This window comes from Condylura cristata, unplaced genomic scaffold (genome assembly GCF_000260355.1).
Source record: "Condylura cristata isolate star-nosed mole 26May11 unplaced genomic scaffold, ConCri1.0 scaffold00015, whole genome shotgun sequence".
NCBI classification, from domain to species: domain Eukaryota; kingdom Metazoa; phylum Chordata; class Mammalia; order Eulipotyphla; family Talpidae; genus Condylura; species Condylura cristata.
In genome coordinates, this window is record NW_004567116.1 from 15,078,285 (window position 1) to 15,098,167 (window position 19,883).

Consider the following 19,883-nt stretch of genomic DNA (forward strand, 5'->3'; position numbering starts at 1 on the left):
TCTTTTAGGAGTTTGAATTCTGGTCTGCCTCTAGGCTTAGGCTTCAAAAAGGACTGAGTAAACTATAGTTGTGATTTCTTGGGGAACTTTTTTTCAAAGAGTAGGAAGAATGTAAAGCAAGTTTATCTACACTCAAAAGCTTCCTCCTACCCCTACCATATATGTTCCATATATGAAGTTAAGACCTATGTCTGATTTTTTTTCTTCCTGATACTCCACATAAACAGGAAAATAAGAAGTCACAGCATGGGAGAAAATTTGCAAAAGGCACACTGATAAAGGCCTATTTTCCAAGATAAACAGTGAATTCTTAAAACTAAAGAATATGAAAGCAAACAACCCAATCAAAAATGGTCCACAGATCCTGATACACAGATCACCAAAGACAAAGGAAAAATGAATAAATGGAAAGCTGTTCCACATCATTTTTCATCATCAGGGAATTGCAAATTAAAAACAACAGTGAGGGCCCTCCCTGGTGGCACAGTGGGTTAAAGTGCAGGTTAAAGTGCAGTACAAGCTGGTAGCAGCCGCTTCAGTACCAGTTAGATCCGGGAGGTGACCCACACCACACAGCAGACCTCTCTTGACTCATCTGCTGCTCCCCTCAGCAGTGTACATCCACGATCTGCCTGTTCTGTTCCCCACTCTGTCTCTGGTGAATCCTCTCACGGCCCCTGACCTTCTGGCCAGTATCCCAGTTCTGTATAAATAAATTTAAAAAAATCTTCAAAAAAAAAAAGTGAGAGACTACCACAGAGCCAAAATCCAAACCGTGATAATAAACACCAAATGCTAGTAAGAATGTGGAGCATCTCTGGTGGGAAGGTTATTATCTGAGTTGTAATTTGATATGTACAAAAAATAACATACACACACAAATGGGTGTTTATAGCAGCTTTTGCTCAGTTGCCAAAAATCCTGGAAGCAACCAAGACATCCTTCAGTAGGTGAATGGATAAACTGTGGCACATCCAGAAAATGGGATATTACTCAGCATTTAAAAGAAATGAGCTACCAAGTCAAGAAAAACTAGCAAATTAAATGCATATTACTACGTGAAAGATGCCTTCCAGGAAATAATATACTGCATGATCCCAACTACATGGAAAATATAATACTATGGAATAATAAAAAAAATAAATCATAAGTTGAGGGGTTAGTTTGAGAGGGATGGCAAGGTGGAGCACAGAGTTATTTTTAAGACTTTTAATTGTATGCAACTACAACGATAGATAAGTGTCATTATATCTTTGTCCCAAATTCACTGACTGTATAACACCAAGAGTGAAATCTAATGAGAGCTATAGACTGGGTAATAATGATGTCTCATTGTAATAATTAAAAGTTAACATCTACCTTTGTTGGGAGGGGGGTGTTGATTATGACAAGTCTATGCATGAGTGGGAGAGAAGGTATATGGGAAATCTCTGCACCTTCTGCTCAGTTTTGCTGTAAACCTAAACCTAGTCTATAAAATAAAGTCTATTTAAGAGAAATTAAGTCAGCTTTAGCCAAATCTGTTCTTAAGATTTTGGTTTTAGTTTATTCTTTTTTTGTATGAAACTTTGTGTGGGGATAGAAAACAAACTATTTTACAATAATTAAACTATATTTTGTTATTAATACTTTTGAATACTATTCCTGGCTGAGCACTTTAAAGGCATTGCCTAATTTAATCTTTGCAACAATCTTTTGAGGTACTTTCCTTACCCCCATTTCAAAGATGGGGAAACATTAAGGCAGAGCTGGCAGTAAAATTATCTTGATTCCAAAACCCATTTTCTTAATCATCCACAATCTAGTATCACACAGTAGTGCCCTGATACAAAGTGGAGGCAGTAGGCCTCCATAATTATAACTCCTTTTAAGCCTTGCAGTTAAAAAAAAAAAAAAGGAGACCAATTCTAAGTCAAAATGACTGACACTGGACTGGTAGTAATCTTGGCTTTTGGGGGGGGGGGAATCCCACTTAATTCATAACAGTATTTATTTAAATCCCACAACTATATATTCATTTTCTTCTGCTTTTCCTATATAGTTTTAGTAAAAGTATCATTCAGGTTTCAACCAGGAATTTTTTTTTTTTGTCTTCATAGATGAATAGTGGGTTGGGTGTATATTGTTCACCAGTAAGGAAATGGTTAAATCATGAGGGCACACTCTGGTGGATATCTCCCTATCTAAAAAAGGAAAAAAAAAAATTGTCACAGTCAGTTGCTCCGTTAGCTCAGCACTCACTAGAACAGCTGTACGCACGCACATACACACTCTCCACCATCGGCCTGCTGCTTGCCTGTGTGAGCGGGCACTGAATCTACCCCAAGTGCTGACATTTAGTACCTGAGTTAGCAGCAAAGACTCAGAGAGGGGCGAGCAGCCCCTCTGGCTTTCAGGTAGGTCCAATACCTTCATTTCTACCAAAGTTAAAAGACGGGAGCCTTCCTTTGTAAACTTCAGGGAAATACCCTACCTTCAGTGGCATGCTGGATATGGGAAGGCTGGGTGTGCAGATGAAGAGGGAATGGTGCTGAACTTGAAAACTGCAGGGCTTTCTAGTCAGACTGCTGCAAAGGCTTAATTTCTGTGGCATCAGAGCCTGTGTATTAATCTTAGTACATAAGTGACAGAAGGAAGACCTAATCCAGGTTTTATTACCAGCAGAAAGTCAAATAGTGGATCCCTCAAAGCTGACTGACCGTGCAAGATCATGTTAATTCATGCACTAGATGACTGCAGTTCTGTACAGAGGTTACCTGCTACAGAGCAATCAGGAAAACATGGGCAACACTGATCAGTCAGATTTAATGCTTCAGAGTACAGTACTTTTCTTTAAAAGGAAAAAAGAGTCAGTTCAGACACAGGAAACTATAAACCCAGACCTCACACCATTAGTCCTCTTTTGATTCTCAACTATGCCCTAGCTTCACAGCGAATAAATGAAAATCTCCCTGCTGAGGAGTGTGAGCATGGGGTTGGAAAGCTGTATAAATTTGTTGGTCCTATATTTCTGTCTTTTAAAAAGAATCTTTAATGTGTTAACTTTGAAACTTTCTTCAGTTGAAGAACGGTGTCTTCTTTTTCAAAACCTGCCTGTTTTTATTCAGCCTATTTAAAGAAAAAACACATCAGTAGATCATTTTAGGTCTAGTGTAACCTTTTAAAAAATTCTGAAAACCAAGATGTAACTAATATAGTCATATTAAAACTATGGAAAATATACAATAGTCTACTCAATGAATACATATTTAGGTTAATAAAGGAAAATTTTAAAAATGAAATATACTGCAAAATAATGGGAAAGCACTCTTGATGCTCTTGTTTATTCTTTGACTATATACAGCCATCTGGTCATGGTTTAAAATGGATAATCTAAAAATTAAATCCACAGGTACTTAAATTGTATTACAAGAAGAATTAATTCATCTTAACTGTAATAAACTTTACCACTGCGTTTAGGGCCCTGAAGTAATGGGGCAAACTAACAGCAGGGTATTAAAGGGAGAACAGGTCAGAAATCTTTAGGGACCTGAACTAAGTTATAAAAATAGGTAATATTCCTTATGTCTTGCCCAAGAAAATGTTTCTGTTTAACCTACTTAAAGGTGTTTAATTCACTGACAAGAAACCAAAATCCCTATAAAAACCTTATAATGAACCCAATGGGCTACAATGAAAACATTTTTTTTTTTTCCAAAAAATAGGCTGTTAGAAGCAAGTATTCTTCACGTATATTGACCCCCTGGGATCTGAAATCTATTAGCCCTGTATGACTCACTTATTATCCCAGTAACAGTCTTTAAAAGAGTTTAAAGGTTTTGGCTTCAGTATCCTCTCTACCCAAAAAGTGGGTAACTCTCTAACAATCTTCATATATCTTGTTGAGGATAGTCATTTATGGTTGTTGTTTACTGAACTGAGGATCAGTATTTCCGTAGTTCCTACAGATGAGGTTGTCTTAGTTGCACAGATGCCTTCTCTTATGTATGTTTGTGCAGACCATGTATAAATAAAACACTTGACTGAGTTATTTCACAAACAAAGCAAGTTGCTGAACCTACAAACCACCAAAGTCTGAAGAGGCTAGGTTTCATACCCTTAGTAATAATCCTTCTCATTCATCATTTTCTCACTTGATTTAATAACCCACAAGATGGTTATTAATATATCACACCTTGAGAAATCCCTCAAATAAAAAAAAAACATATTTCACAATTAATTATATATGATCTGCAGAAGTGCTTCAGAGCAAAACACCAACATCTCACTAGACTGACCATGGAGTCTTAATCATCTAAGGAACTTTTGCAGCAGGAATAAAAATAAGTTATAGGATCGATCATGATTGACTGAATACTTACATTATGCCAGGCACTGAACTATGTGATTTACACGTGCTATTTTATTTATTCCTCAAATAACCCAAATGAAGATTATCTCCACCTTGCTGATATGGAAACACAGAGAAAATAACTTACCCAAAATGGTTTCATAGCAACTACATTTTAGATTCCAGATTTGGACTCAGAAAATCCAATTTCAGAGTCTGCATCTTTAATGAGGGATTAAAAAATGACAAGATCAATGAGATATTTCCTGTTATTTTAGTGGAACCCACCACCAGCACCTCCATTATATTTCCAATTCTTATTAATCCTTATCCAATTCTCATTAATCTAAAAAGTTATCACTCCACGCCCCCTAGCCAGATTCTCAGATCCTACAATCTTTCCAATCATCTCCAATGTTATAAATATCACCTGCAGGTTATATGTATTAGCAGGCAATTATACACTAACAACCTTACTTGTGATAAGTTCAAGCATGCTCTTAACTATCTCACAATTAATAGTTATAGCAGGTAAAAGCCCTCTTCTAATTTATTAATCATAACACATCTAGCTATGAGATAGGTAAAACTTTATTTCACATAAGTATTTAAATATAGCCAATCTTCAGAATCCATTTTCCTAGTTACTGTTTTCTACTGTTTGAAACATATTAACAATTTACTCCTCTAAATCTTGGGATAAGTACTAATTTGTTTCTTTCAAAGTTAGTGCCTACGAACTTCACTCCGCAAACAGGAAGTGTATTTCTCATTAAGGCTAGTGACATCGAAGGTAGATAATAAAAATAAAGGGAAAAAATGTCAAACTTGCTTCATCTATTAAATACCTTGTTTTAAAATACTGTAAGACAAACACTAAGTCTTAGGTAATTCTGGCTTCTCTCTGTTTAGTATCTGCTTACAACAGAATCACTAACTGTATTGACTAAAGATCTGAAGTATCAGTGACTGACTCCTATTTCCTTAGCCAAAAAATATGAATGAGAGACAGAAAGAGAACGATGGGAGGGAGGAGAAAGGGTTGTTTAGGAAGACTCTGATTCTTTAAAACGACCCTTAAAACAGGCTGAAAAGCAACTGGGAAAACAAACAGCCTTCAACGTGACGCTAACAAGTCTAGTTATTGTACTTCCATTACTAAACCTAAGAGCGGAACAGATCATTATCAGGTAGTTTCTCCCCTGCACACTGGGTATTTCGAGATTGAGCTTTGATTCTGTAAAACAGTTACAACTTTTGTAACCCCGAAGCCCGGCTTATGCCCCCTCCAAGCAGCCAAAGGATGCTCAGGGGTGCAATTCTGAGTGGAGCTCCAAAACCACCCAGCAGGAATCTGCAGGGACCTCTCTGAGCAAGTCCCTGCAGCCAGCGGTTTCCTAGCAACGCCACTCACGCCAGCAGCAGAAGTGCAGCCTACCGGTTTAAGAGTCCCTGGGAAAGGTACTGGCAACGCCGCCGCGGGGTCTTGCCTGACGCCCCCACCGGTACTACAACCTTCCGGTATCCCGGAAGTTGGTTCTCCGTCTGACACTCTCACCTCCCGTTCCCTAGTCTTCCGCCTTGGTTGTCATCTAGTCACTTCGTACTTTTCGCCTCTTTCTTCAGAGAGCCATCCTAGAAGTCTCCTTTCCTAGCACAATAAAGACAAACTTGTAGCCACACAACCCAAAAGAATGGGTTACTGGGAAGTGTAGTTCTTTCTGCCAACAAGTGATGAATCTTTAAGGAACATGGACTACAATTCCCAGAAATCTAAGGAATCAAAGTCCGCGACTAAAACATGCCCCATCTGCTTGGGTGGTATTGAGCAATAAGGTTCTGTGCTTCTTTATTTACCTAGTTGCTTGGTTTTTGTCCAAGCTTGTGGGACAAAAATTTTTAAGCATCTTGTGAAGAAATCTAAATATAATGATTTATATTAAGTCATTTTTTCCACAATTCTTGCAGCTAAAAGATCTACCCACCACCAGAAAATATGTCACTACAGATGGTAACAGTCAGTAATAACATAGCCTTAATTCAACCAGGCTTCTCACTGATGAATTTTGATGGGCAAGTTTTCTTCTTTGGTCAAAAAGGCTGGCCCAAGAGATCCTGCCCTACTGGAGTTTTCCATTTTGATGTGAAGCATAACCAAGTCAAGCTGAAGCCTGCAGTTTTCTCTAAGGATTCCTGCTACCTTCCTCCTCTTCGATATCCAGCCCTTTGCACATTCAAAGGCAGCTTAGAGTCTGGAAAGCATCAATACATCATCCATGGAGGGAAAACACCAAACAATGAGCTTTCAGATAAAATGTATATCATGTCTGTTGTTTGCAAAAGCAACAAAAAAGTTACCTTTCGTTGCACAGAGAAAGACTTGGTAGGAGATGTTCCTGAAGCCAGATATGGTCATTCCATTGATGTGGTGTATAGTCGAGGGAAAAGTATCGGTGTTCTCTTTGGAGGACGATCATACATACCTTCTGCCCAGAGAACCACAGAAAAATGGAATAGTGTAGCTGACTGCCTGCCCCATGTTTTCTTGGTAGATTTTGAATTTGGGTGTTCTACATCCTACATTCTTCCTGAACTTCAGGATGGACTTTCTTTTCATGTCTCTATTGCCAGAAATGATACCATTTATATTTTAGGAGGACATTCTCTTGCCAATAACATCCGTCCTGCCAACCTATATAAAATAAAGGTTGATCTCCCTTTGGGTAGCCCAGCTGTGAATTGCACAGTCTTACCAGGAGGAATCTCTGTCTCCAGTGCCATCCTGACTCAGACAAACAATGATGAATTTGTTATTGTTGGTGGTTATCAGCTTGATAATCAAAAAAGAATGATCTGCAACGTTGTCTCTTTAGAAGACAACAAGATAGATATTCATGAGATGGAGACTCCAGATTGGACTCCAGATATTAAGCACAGCAAAATATGGTTTGGAGGCAATATGGGAAATGGAACTGTTTTCCTTGGCATACCAGGAGACAATAAACAGGCTGTTTCAGAAGCATTCTATTTCTACATGTTGAAATGTGTTGAAGATGATGCGAATGAAGATCAGAAAGCATTCACATGTAGTCAGACATCAACAGACGATCCAGGGGACTCCACTCCCTTTGAAGACTCAGAAGAATTTTGTTTCAGCGCAGAAGCATATAGTTTTGATGGTGATGATGAATTTGACACCTATAATGAAGATGATGAGGAAGATGAGTCTGAAACAGGTTATTGGATTACATGTTGTGCCACCTGTGATGTGGATATCAACACTTGGGTACCATTTTATTCAACTGAGCTCAACAAACCTGCCATGATTTACTGTTCTCATGGAGATGGGCACTGGGTCCATGCCCAGTGCATGGATCTGGCAGAACGCACACTCATCCATCTGTCAGAAGGAAGTAACAAGTATTACTGCAATGAACATGTAGAGATAGCAAGAGCACTACAAACTCCCAAAAGAGCCCTACCCTTAAAAAAGCCTCCCCTGAAATCTCTCCACAAAAAAGGCTCTGGAAAAATTTTTACTCCTGCCAAGAAATCCTTTCTTAGAAGGCTCTTTGATTAATTTCACAAAACCTTTCAAATTCAAGTGCACCGAATATTTCTATCACTTTTTAAAGAATAATAACAATGATAAGAATTATTTTCCTATTTTTGTTCATCAAAAAATCTGTTTTCAGTTATATTTATTGAGTACATTGAAAAAGTACTTGTAATGTAAAATTAAATAATTGAAAAGATTTCACTTAAATTTCTTTTAAATGAGATATTCTGATAGAATTTTATCCAAGCAATGAAAACAGTATCAGTAATAATAATCAAAGCAATGACAACCCTTACATATTTTCTGTTAATAAAAAAATCTTTGGAGTAGTTAAAACAAATTTAATCAGTAAAGAAGCTAATGCCCAAAGGAATAAAGCTAATTATTTGGACAACATAACAATTGATGGTTGGCAAAAATCAAACTGAGGCCCTCCCTGGTGGCGCAGCGGGCTAAAGCACAGCACTGAGAATCTAAAGTCTCTTCCTCATGAGTTCGATTCCGACCTGCCCCGGAGGTGACCACATGGCGTGGCAGACCTCTCCTGACCTGCCCGCTGCTCCCCTCAGCAGTGTACTTCGTCGATCTGCCTGTTCTGTTCCCCGCTCTGTCTGTGGTGAAGCCTCTCACCGCCCCTGAGCCTCTGGCCTGTACCCCAGTTCTGTATGCACAAATAAATAAATCTTTAAAAAAAAAAAATCAAACTGAATCACCATATCACACACGAATGCTCTTTATACATGTTTCAGCTGGCCCCTTGGCCCATGAACAGAAAAGGTTCCTTGTAAGGAACTTTTGTAAGAAACTAGGTAGGTAGGTAGGTAGGTAGGTAGGTAGGTAGGTAGGTAGGTAGGTAGGTAGGTAGGTAGGTGGACAAATAGACTACTGGCATGAAAGAATAGAAAAAAACATATGTGCCATTTGTTACATCTTATTAAGTCATCTGCCTGCAATTTTTTCAGAGGATCCTTCCTTGGTTCACAGATGCTAAACCAAAGTCAGTCACTTGAGGGGTCTCCCCGGTGGCACAAGGGGTTAATTCTTAGCACTATGAAACTGTTGGCAGCCACTGCAGCAGGAGTTCTATCCCCCACCAAGGAGGTGGCCCACATGGGGCAGCAGACCTCTGTTTTCTCACCCAAATGCTCCCCCTCACTAGTGTATTTCAGTGGATCCACCTATTCTGCTCCCCACTCTGTCTCTTGTGAATCCTTGCACCCTCCCACACCTCTGGCCTACACCCCAGCTCTTGTATATATAAATAAGTAAATCTGAAAAAAAAAAAAAAAAAGTCAGTCACATTGTAACAGGGTGGTCCCTAGGAAAAAGAGAAGTTCCAGGTTCCCTGCCCCATCTAGAAGGAGGGTGGAGCTGAGCAGAGAAAAAGGAGAAGAGAAAAGAAGAGAAGGAAACTGGATGGAGAGCCAGAAGGAGACCTGAGGAAGCCACATGGAGCAGCAAGCATGTGATGAAGAAACCGGGCTTGTTTCCTGACCCTGGACTGGTTAAGGCAGATGTGGGTGAGAGACCTGCAGGGAGGTGACTATGGCAGTGTTTATATTGATTTTGATGTTGCTCTTTTCCTCCCAGATTTGTCTGGCTATTTCTGACCCTTTTCTATGGGTCACGGCCAGAAGGTGCTTTAGGCTTGTGGTGGCTTTCAGGCCTTGCTTTGGGCCAATCCCTTTTGGGTTGACTTGCCCACGAGGGGATGGGGAACTTCAGATGTTTGATTTAGAAGTTATATTCTTTGTATTCCGTATTGTATATTCACTGTAGTAAAGTCCCTTTTCATTAAAGTTTTATATATGTTTTGTCTTGTTGCGGCGGATGGCAGAACCCACTTAGAGCAGGCAGGATTTTGGGGCTACAGGGTTTTCCCTCTCCCCCTGTCCTGGAACAGATTTGGGGTGCCCTATAACAACTTGAACTACTTCTTTGAGAAGTTTAATGAAAACTGAACTCATAGTTACTTAGCACTCTGAGAAGAATGGGAGTACACTAAGAACGTGCCTCCAAGTAAATCTAATGGAGAATAGTATTATTTTCCCAATAATAATTTTAAAATTTTCATAAAGTTAACAGTTAGATTTTAAATTTCTATTCGTGTGTCTTGTTAATATGTGGTGCTTGCTGCCAATGAAAATTATAAAATCAGTGAGCTTGTGCAGCTTAATTAGATATTTTATAGAATGAAAGTTAATAGGGCTGTTATTTTGGGGGCTTCAAGGTATTAGTTGAAAATTAGAAATCACAGAAGTAAATGCCTTCCCTCCTGGAGTATTTTTCTAGAAGAACATAGCCCCACCCCTCAACCCTTTTCCTAGACTTTGGCCTCTTATTTATCAGCCTTCACTGAGCATCTCTACCAAATTTAGGGGAAAGGTGAACTATATAAAGATTTGAAACCTTGAATCTAAGTTCTTCTGCTAACTGCTTCATGTCTCAAATAATGAAGTTAATTTGAATAAATTATTTTTGCTTTGTTTCAGTATTGTAGATCTATGAGTATTCCTTTTGAACAATTTCCTGTATCATTGTCTTGATTTTTGTTGTTTTGATACCCTACATAAAATTAATAAAATATTAAAATGTTCTCTATATTGATTCATTCCTGTTATTTTCATTCATAGTTATCCAAATAAGGGCAAAATTAATTTCCTCTGGATCATTCTTCTTTGATTTCTTTTTTTATCTGCTTGTAGAAAATGACTTAAGTTGGAGCTAAAATATTTTTCACAGAGTTCAAAAGGGTTCTTTCAAGACATAGGTACATAACCTTATATTGACTTGTTTACAGTGACTGATGGCTAAAAACTTATCACCCCATAACAGGTAGCAAATGAGACCAAGATGTGATCACCTAGGTGATTTCAATTCTGAACTTACTAGATTCTATAGAAAAACTGCAATCTCATCAGCATAGCTGCTTTGGAGTATTAGTGCGTTTCCAAAACAAGTAGTATGCTTTTCCTCACAGTATATTAAAAATAGGTCTTTTAAGTCATCTCACCAATTAGTTCATAGGTAATAAGACAATTATCTTAAATACTTTTCTAATAGAGCATTTACAAACATGCACGTGAAATACAATGTAACATTACTTACTTATTCTACCACAGGGCAGCACCAATTGAAATGAGCTGGCCTGAGTATGGGTCCTCATCCATGATTATAAAAAGACTTATAATGAGACTCAACTGCAGGCACACATTTTTAAAAAAGTTAATAATGGGTTTGTTTACAAAATGAGGAAATGAAAAGAGGAAAAACACAGGGACAAAGAGATAAATTGATGAATGTGTCCTACCAGTTCCATCCACTAAGCTGGGACCCCAATAGCATGCTGCAGGCTGGGGAAAAAAAAACAACTCTCAATACCCACATGTCTGATTATACCTAGCCTGGCTACTTAACTCCACCCTCAGTTCCCAGCATCCTCCCTTCAGTGGTGATGACATTATGGGATTTGCAGTCCTTGTGCCTAGGATCTCATTGGCCTGGGGTGGCATAGAGTCCATAAAAGCCTGTTTGTGCTATTTATTCAGGACATCCTTTCCCCCCCAACAATTCCACCTAAGACATTTCTAGAAATGTCATGTTTCAATTACCTTCAGAGTCTTATGGGTCATTCCTTTTAAGATACTCAACAATTGTCCCACTTTCTTCATTAGAGCTGTTAAGGAGGGATTGGTTTTCTGGAAACAGAGAAATGTCGTTTGAAACCTAATAGAGTTTTGAAAAAAACTCAGTACTGTCCAAAACTAAGTCTGAATACAAGCTAACAAATGGGCTTCCTGATGTAGCTTTCAAAAAGGATCTAAAGGTAAGTCTCAAAGCTATTAACATGAGAAAAATACCAATGAATAAGTATATGATGTTCCAAGGTGACTTTCTAAAGGGCTGTATTCATCTACAAGTACCAGTGGATTCAATGTATTAGAAGAAAAAGCATAATGAAAAAGGATTAGTTAGTCAATAAACTCTGGGATGAGATGAAGCTTGTAATATTAAGGAACTGAAAGAATATCAGTCTGGTTAAAATCCAGCAAACAAGGCAAATGTGATGTGATACGAGCCTAGAAATGTCTCGCATGATAGGGTGATAGGAGTCTCTTTTGTTCTAATAAGATGACTTCGGGCATTTCCTAGGTAACTACATGGTAGAGATTATTGGGGCAGGCAGGGTATAAAAATATGTATTTCTAGAATTTATACCTATAACTCCCAAAGCAGATACAACATAAACCAATTTTACCTCATGTATGTACAAGGTAACTGATGATGACTGATTTTGATAAATACCTCACAATGAATATGTATATCACATCATGTTGTACACTTTAGAAATGCAATTTTGTTTATCAACTATAGCTCCAAAACTAGGCGAGGATAGCACTAGTGAGGAAAAAAATCAAGGACAACTAGAAGAGAGAGCAAGTTCCCCTGCTGTCCAGTAATTAACCTGGTTCTTGCTGGTTTGTGGGTTCCCCAGGATGGAGCATAGGATAGAGCTGTCAGAATGGGAAGGGGACTTGGGGCCTTGGGGTATGAACTACTGACCTACATGTACAAACATATCTCAGCTTTTATTTTTTTTTAAGATTTATTTATTTATGCTTATAGAACTGGGGTACAGGTCAGAGGTGCAGGGGTGGTGAGAGGATTCACCAGAGACAGAATGGGGAGCAGAACAGGCAGATTGAACAAGTACACTGCTGAGAGGAGCAGAGGGCAAACAGGAGAGGTCTGCAGCGCCATGTGGGTCACCTCCCTAGTAGGAAATTGAACTCAGGCTGAAGCAGCAGCGTACAGCTTCACAGTGCTGCACTTTAACAAGTTGCGCCACCAGGGAGGACCCCATACCTCAACATTTTAAAAACTGACTTAGTTGCTGGGATACAGGCCACTGAACCCCAATATTGAGTTGAAGGGAGCTAGCTGGAAAGTCTGTGATAAAATTGGCACTGAGGTGCTTGAAAATTCATGGATGATGAAAAGGCAACTGAGTAGTGTGACAGAGAGAAGGACTGAATAAAAAGGAACATTGAAAAAATGTGGCCTACACTTCCTGGCAGGTTTGCTTTGTGTTCAACATGGAGATTGCAATGACCAACTTCCAAGGGATCAAATAACAACATGGTTGCAAATATTTCTTTACCCCCTATAACAGCATAGGTAAATTGTAGCTATTGTTGTTGTTATTACTGAAAGCACTGACAAATGAATCTGGGTTCTAGACTAATTCTGCTTTGATCTGTGGAGTCCTGGATGAGTCAACAATCCGACCAAAATTTTGAGTAAATAAGTATGCATTTTCTGGGAAGTGAGTCCTTTTTTTTTTTTTTTTTTTTTTGGTTTTCAAAGGAGTTTTTAAAAAATCACTACAGATTCAAAAGGCTTATTATTTTCCTCAGTAGAGCCAAATGCACTCATCCTGCACTAGGATAAATTATACTCATTATCACTATTCTGTTGCCCTTTATTCCAAAGATTACCAAATTTATTCTGTTTCCCTCAAGAAAAGATGTTGCTTCATTTTTTAAATATTGCATTCAATATTATGATTTGAATATAAATCACAAATACTCACTATTTTCAAATCTTAAACTTTTATTTCAAAGACTTAAACATACAATTGTTAGCAAGAATCACCATACTAGAAAGTAGAAGAAATAATACAATATAAAAGGAAGCATTGAAATACACAATACACTTAATTTGAAAACCTTTTATATGGAAATACAGGTCCCTGGAGCATCAAATAAATCCATCTTATCCTGGTACCTGACTTCCCCTAAAACAGAAAATATGAAGATTCTTGGAAACCATAAAAAAAAAAGTGTGTGTGCTTATTTGCAAGAAAATAAAGTGAAGTGCAAAAAAATCTCTCTAAAAATGAATTCTGAGGTATATTTATGTAAAGTACTGTAGTTAAAAGGAAATATATAGAGAGAGAGAGACAAAATAACCACTCTTATTTAAGATCTCATAATATTGCAATAAAAGACCTTCGCAAATAATAACAATCTGCACTCAAAAATCACTTGCATCCTAAGTGATGATTTATTTCTCCCAACCACCACTGGCACTTTCAAATCCTGCCTCCTAACTGTGTGGAATTTGAATGCAGGTTGATGTAATGAGATAGTCACATGCTCCATTAAAAAAAAATCTGTATCATCATCTATATTTTGTGAAAACAAACTGCAGCACAACTGCATTCCAGTTCACCTGGAAGAAAAAGACATCTTCCCTCCTGCTCTTGCTGCTCAGTGCATGTTTATTAATCCCCATGCACTTTTTGACCTCACACCAACCATTCATCAATTTTCATCAGCCATTATCACTGGTCCCTGCAGTGCACCTCAGTGGGTTGGCAGGAAAACTTGTAGAATCAGGTTTCATGGAGAAAAATGCATTGCACTTCTGAAGTCCCAGTCTATACTTCAAAAAAAAAAAGCTCCATTCAGTGTGGCAAATTTCCCTGGAGTATGTGATTGCATTTACAGTGGACATTGTCAAAAATAAAACCCGCCTATAAAACCAAGTCTAGGATATTGCAATCTCAACAATGAAGGCAAAAACAACCACAGGCAGCATTTCTACATATTGAAATACCTGCAGTCAGATGTTCCTAGGGTTTATCAAAATGTGATCTGATTAAGGGATTATTGGGAAGGTTGTGCTATAAATCATACTGTTAGTCACGTGCATGCTGAACAGTTCCTATAATGCTGGGGGGATGAGGTTTAACATTGGAAAGAATTCACAGTGCCACCAATTGAGTAGCAGAGTGGAAACAGAAAAAAAATCTACGAGTCAATGTCAGCATTCTTCAGGGAGTAGAATGATTGCATGGATTTAGCTGTTTATTAGTGCAGAGACATGCTTGTAAGGATTAAATGGGATGAAGGGAAGGGGTATCTTAGAAGCCCATTAATTTATAAAATGCAAAATTAGATTTCAAGAAAAGGCAATATTAAAATATGTATGATATGTCTTTGACAACTGAATTATAAATGTCTTTGATATTACATGCACTATATATATATATATAAAAGCAAGGAAACATCCTATATATGCTTATATATATAAGCAAGGAAACTACTGTATTTGGAAAACACTGGGTTCAACCCTGCAATAGCACCAAATGCATGCCATTTAAGATAATGTCACTGAGGCATGTTTGACGACTAAATTACAAAGCTTTTTGATAAACTGTGTCTGAAGAGTGGCAATTATGGCCAATAAAATCAAAGGAAGAAAAAAACTAATTAACACCAACATATCATTATGACTCACTAGCATATAAAATCCCATGCCTGCTCAAACTCGCCAGCAATTGGCAAATCCCAAATTCCTAAAAAGCAGACAATAGCTTCCAAATAACTAAAATCACCAAAAGCTGGGGGTTGGGGGTGGGGAGAGGCCCCTGGGAGAGATAGCATTATTCTTGTCTATCAAAAGGCCAAATACACACCCATGACAAAATTCACCCATCATTGCCCCCAGGAAATATTATTCCAAGATGTACTGTAGTGATTACTTATGAATCCTAAACAAATCATCAAAATATTTAACAAGACATTAATTCTCCTTTTCTGTCAAAGGAGTAAGCAAACCCAAACTGTTAAAAATAAAAAACCTGTGTGCTTTCAGATTATAAAAAAAGGTATTTAGAGAATCTAAATTAAGATATAAAATGGAAAAAAAAATATGACCACTAATCGTTAAATAGACATATCATTATGAAACTTAATAACTAACCATAGCTAAGGTGGACTTCTCCCACTTCATTATTGAAAAGTCCATGGTAACAGATGACCTCCTGAAATCTTAAAATTACAATAGAGACTTTAAACCTAGAAAAGGACCACTTTTCCAAGAACTTTCTGGATGTGGGATATTTTTGCATAAATGTATCAAATGAGAAAATGCACTAAAAACACTCTGTAGAGGTCATCATGCCATAAAAAAATGTAAAAACAATTAGAAAAATCAAAAAAGCTCTTTCAAATCTTATAGATAAGCTCAAATATAGGAAATTTATCTTTAAAAATTCTACAAAATGAAATAGTTGCCCTTATTTCTCAATACTATAATAAATTGAGAGGAAGCCATACAAGCCACAAAACAAATTCCTGTCCTGGTTTCACTGCTGTTCTTTGTCACTCATGACACACACACACATCTTTGCTCATCTCTGGTTCCCTGCAGTTACTCCTGTTCTGAGTTATTGACCTTTCAAGAAACTGATTTCGTCTGTTGCTTTTTGAACTCCCTAACTGGCCCAAGCAATCAGCTCATCAGTTACACATTCCTGACAAGGTTTCAGCATCTGCGGCCTCTCCAACCTGCCACCATTTGGGTGGTGAAGCCCCCCCAGAAGTGGAGGGGAATAGGAGAAGGTCTCCATGCAACCCAGTGAAAAACTCATTTGCAAAACCAACTTATAAGTGGCTGTCTTGCTTAAAATTCCATTGAATCTTGAGTTTCCAAAGAGTCCTCTAAGCCTAAGGTATCCCCTAAGCTTGTCTGAGCGTTATTGGTAAACCCAGTGTTCTTTAATGCATTATGAGCATTCATAAACTTCTGCAGGTATTTGGAGGTATACAGCCAGTGGTGTTTCAAGACATCTTCCATCTCATAGCACTTGGACTGCCTGGCGTTCATCTTCCGGAAGCGCCTGAACAGTTTGTTGCCAGATTCGTTTCCCTCACTTGCCCAGGCCCCAATGGAGCCATCCCTCTCAATGATTTCAGGGACGTGGGCCAGCGTCTTATGAAAATAATTGGTGATTTTGCCCTCATATCTATACTTGAACTTCGTAGAAAGGAGCTCAGCGAAACGCTGTGAATTGAAACTATACTGGCAGAGGGATTCTGGGCACTCCTTAGCAGGGCATGACGATCGCCACACGGGTTTCATCTTCAGATAAAGGTCCATCAGCTCCCGCAGAGCTTCATGTCTCTCCTCTGAGGGCACTAATTCACACACGGCTTCAACTGTCTCTTTGGTCATGAGCTTCCTGGCAAAGTTGCCATTCATCCTCATGATGGGTTTCAGGTTCATCTTCTTTCGGAGGTGCTTGTCCAGCGTAGCCTGCCATCTTTTTCTTTCCTCTTTGGAGGCATTGGGATTCTTATACACCTCTCCTATCTCTAGCTGGAAGATCTTGTAGAACTCAGCCGCGTTGCCAATGTCACAGTGAAGGGCATCTATGGAAGGGACTGTCTCAATAAAGGGTTTGGCCGAGACCCCTTTCACACGATCCCTCAATTCTTCCACAGACTCGTGGTAGGGGTTGGAACGCCAGACCTCGTAGCGTTCCAGGTTCTCGCTGTGGCTTCTGGTTATGGAGTGGAAGACAAGATTTTGGGAAGCTTCCAAGCGGGTGGCATCACAGAGTGTACAAATATAGACTGACCCAGAAGCCTCAAGTCCTTCCACTTCCCGGACAAGTTTCTCATCGTATCCTGTGCCCCTAAAGATGAACTTAAAAGTGCGGAGGATGCCTCCCATCTCAAGCATTAGTTGGCTGCTCTTCATGGCCTCCCTCTCAGCAATAAGGGGGCTCAGGATGGCAGTTAGGGTCTCGTGGTCAGACTCATCCGCCAGCATAAGACACAAGGGTTTGCAACACAGTTCGGAATTGGGTTTGGCTTCTTCAAACACCTTCACATTCTGTGAGCCATGTGCTATCGTGATTTTCATGACAGTGAATGAAAACCGAACAGCCTTTTCTGGAACGGCTGGCCCACTCCCGTGCTTCTCACTCACATCTCCCATCCCATCACAAGACTCCTTCACCACCACGGTAAAGGGGCCATTCAGGTAATCATCAAGATCTTGGGCTTTCATGCCTTCCAAGATGTCTTCTTCCATGTCCATCAAAGCAGATACCAATGCTGAATCATAGCGGAAGCGTTTGGCAATGGTGTCCACTGGGTAATCGTCCACAGAGGAGGACAGTCCAGACAGTCCATCAATAATGCCCACGTCAGTGCTGGAAGACACATTCTTCAGAGGTGGCTGCCACTCAAATGGGTGGTAACCTGGCAGAAGGACCTTCTCAGCATTGCGAAGGGCATGCAGAGGCTGAAAGATCTGCCTCCCTGTGATGGCTTTCACAGTCCTGTACATCTTGTGATACTGACTGCAGCTGAGGAAGGTGTTGACCCGGATGGCCAAGCAGACAGCTGGCTGCAGGCCAGAGCCCCGTCCTTGCATGATGGCCTCCAGCTCATCAGCTTGTCTGTGCTCATTCCTTGCCCTCAGTGCCAGCAGGAACAAGGTCAGGCACACAGATTTCACATCTCCACCTTCTTCTTTGTCAGCAAAAGCCTTGACTTGCATCTTGAGTTCCCTCAGACGGTGCTTCTGAGCCCTTCGGGTCAGGGACAGAAGATGCTGGCGGGGCCGGCCCCCCTTATTAATATGCACAAAAGTCTCGTTTGATTCCTTGTGACTTGAGACATGTTGGTTATATTTTTCTAGGCTGACCTCCTCGCTGCACTCTTTTGCTGGACATTTCACCAGCAGGGAATTCAAGATGCTCAGAAAGGACTTCACTGGACTCTCAAGGTCAGTGGGGAAGCAGGGATATCTGCAGCAGGGACAATAACTGCCCATGACTTTGAGACATCTGAGAATGCAGATCCTGCAAAACACATGCTTACAGCTGGTCTCCACCGGGTCAGCAAGAATGTGTTCACAAATCTGGCAGGAGATGGATTTCACAAAGTGTGCTGGGAAATCCACTGCCAGCAGCTTGGTACTGAGATGAATCTTATGGCAGTTTGTGATCTTCTTCATCATCTCCTTGCTCTTGATCCTTGCCAGGGTTCTCTTGCGCTGGCGGGCTTGTCTTGCTTGGTTAATGACGGTTTTGAGTTTTTTGCTGAGGTCTGCATTTGGCTGATGATACTTCCTCTTGAGTCCCTGACGGGCATGGTGGCAGATGTCACAGGAAGGTGTGTGAGGGTGCCACTCCATAACGGCACTCCTTGGGAAGTATACCTCACAGGGGGCGCTTCTAAACTTCCTGTGCATGATGCTCCAGCAGTTATGGCAAAACTCAGTGGGGTGGATGGAGTCAACATCTCCCTTCACGTCTATGCGGAAAACCTTGGCGATGAGATCTGGCCAGGAAGTGACTTTCTTTTCCTTCTTTCGTAAAAGGCCTTGAGTTTTACTATCCACAGGCCCGTGAACTGGGTACCTCCTCTTGTGCCCATCAGTTTTAAGAGAATTCCCACAGATGCGGCAGAGATGTCGAAGGTTGGCTTGGTGGATTGCTCTGTCTCTTGCTTTCCCATCATCATGGGATTTCTTCAAAAACTTAGGGTGCACCTTCAATGCAGATTGAGTCAGGACTGGCTTCTGACTGTCAACCTTGTCAAGGACTGCTGGAGACTGCTCAAGAGGACTTTTCCCCTCAGAGGAATCTCTTTTTTCTGCTGGAGCTTCTTGGGGTGCCTTTTCAAGAGATCTCACCCTGAATAGCTTAAATTTCCATTCTGAAAATTTAATATGTGGGTGCTGAATTTCTTCTGGGGCAGAACTGAGTCCCAGGGTGGGTGGCAAAGAGACAGCCATGCTGGCTGAGGTACCTGGGAACAATGAAGATGAGTCAGGTGAGCAAAAGTGCCAATATTCCATTGATGCATCTTGGAAAGAATACAAATTAATATTCTACTCATTCACTCATTGATGTATCTAGAAAATTATCTATTAAACCTATTTTAATACACTGTTTCATCTATTAAACCTATTTTAATACACTGTTTCAGATGCTGATCACAGTAGAGAACAGGGCTGTTTCTTGTTCTAATAGTGTGTATATTCAGATCTATGGATCAATCGATCAATCACTCTGTCTATCCTTTTTTCTATCTGCCTGTCTATGTTATATATTATATTTAAATGCACCATGGTTTTTTTCTTTTGCATATACATGTAAAATTTTATTTCCTTTCTAGAAAAACTATA

At 39.6% G+C, this 19,883-nt stretch overlaps 3 protein-coding genes across 3 annotated transcripts in view; 1 reads left to right on the forward strand and 2 right to left on the reverse strand.

Moving 5' to 3' along the window:
- The window catches only part of LOC101620544 (chromosome unknown open reading frame, human C11orf74), a 58,456-nt gene extending 52,451 nt beyond the window's left edge, over positions 1-6,005 (reverse strand). The window contains exon 1 of the mRNA XM_012725083.1: positions 5,889-6,005. The gene's annotated coding sequence lies outside the window, so the exon portion shown is untranslated. The remainder of the gene's footprint in view (positions 1-5,888) is intronic.
- A 321-nt stretch (positions 6,006-6,326) lies between these two features.
- Positions 6,327-7,910, forward strand: RAG2 (recombination activating gene 2). The gene has a single exon (XM_004682903.1). The coding sequence runs from the start codon at positions 6,327-6,329 to the stop codon at positions 7,908-7,910; it is 1,584 nt and encodes a 527-aa protein (XP_004682960.1).
- Positions 7,911-16,361: 8,451 nt separating this feature from the next.
- On the reverse strand, positions 16,362-19,490 carry RAG1 (recombination activating gene 1). Its single transcript, XM_004682904.1, has one exon. The coding sequence runs from the start codon at positions 19,488-19,490 to the stop codon at positions 16,362-16,364; it is 3,129 nt and encodes a 1,042-aa protein (XP_004682961.1).
- Positions 19,491-19,883: the final 393 nt, after the last annotated feature.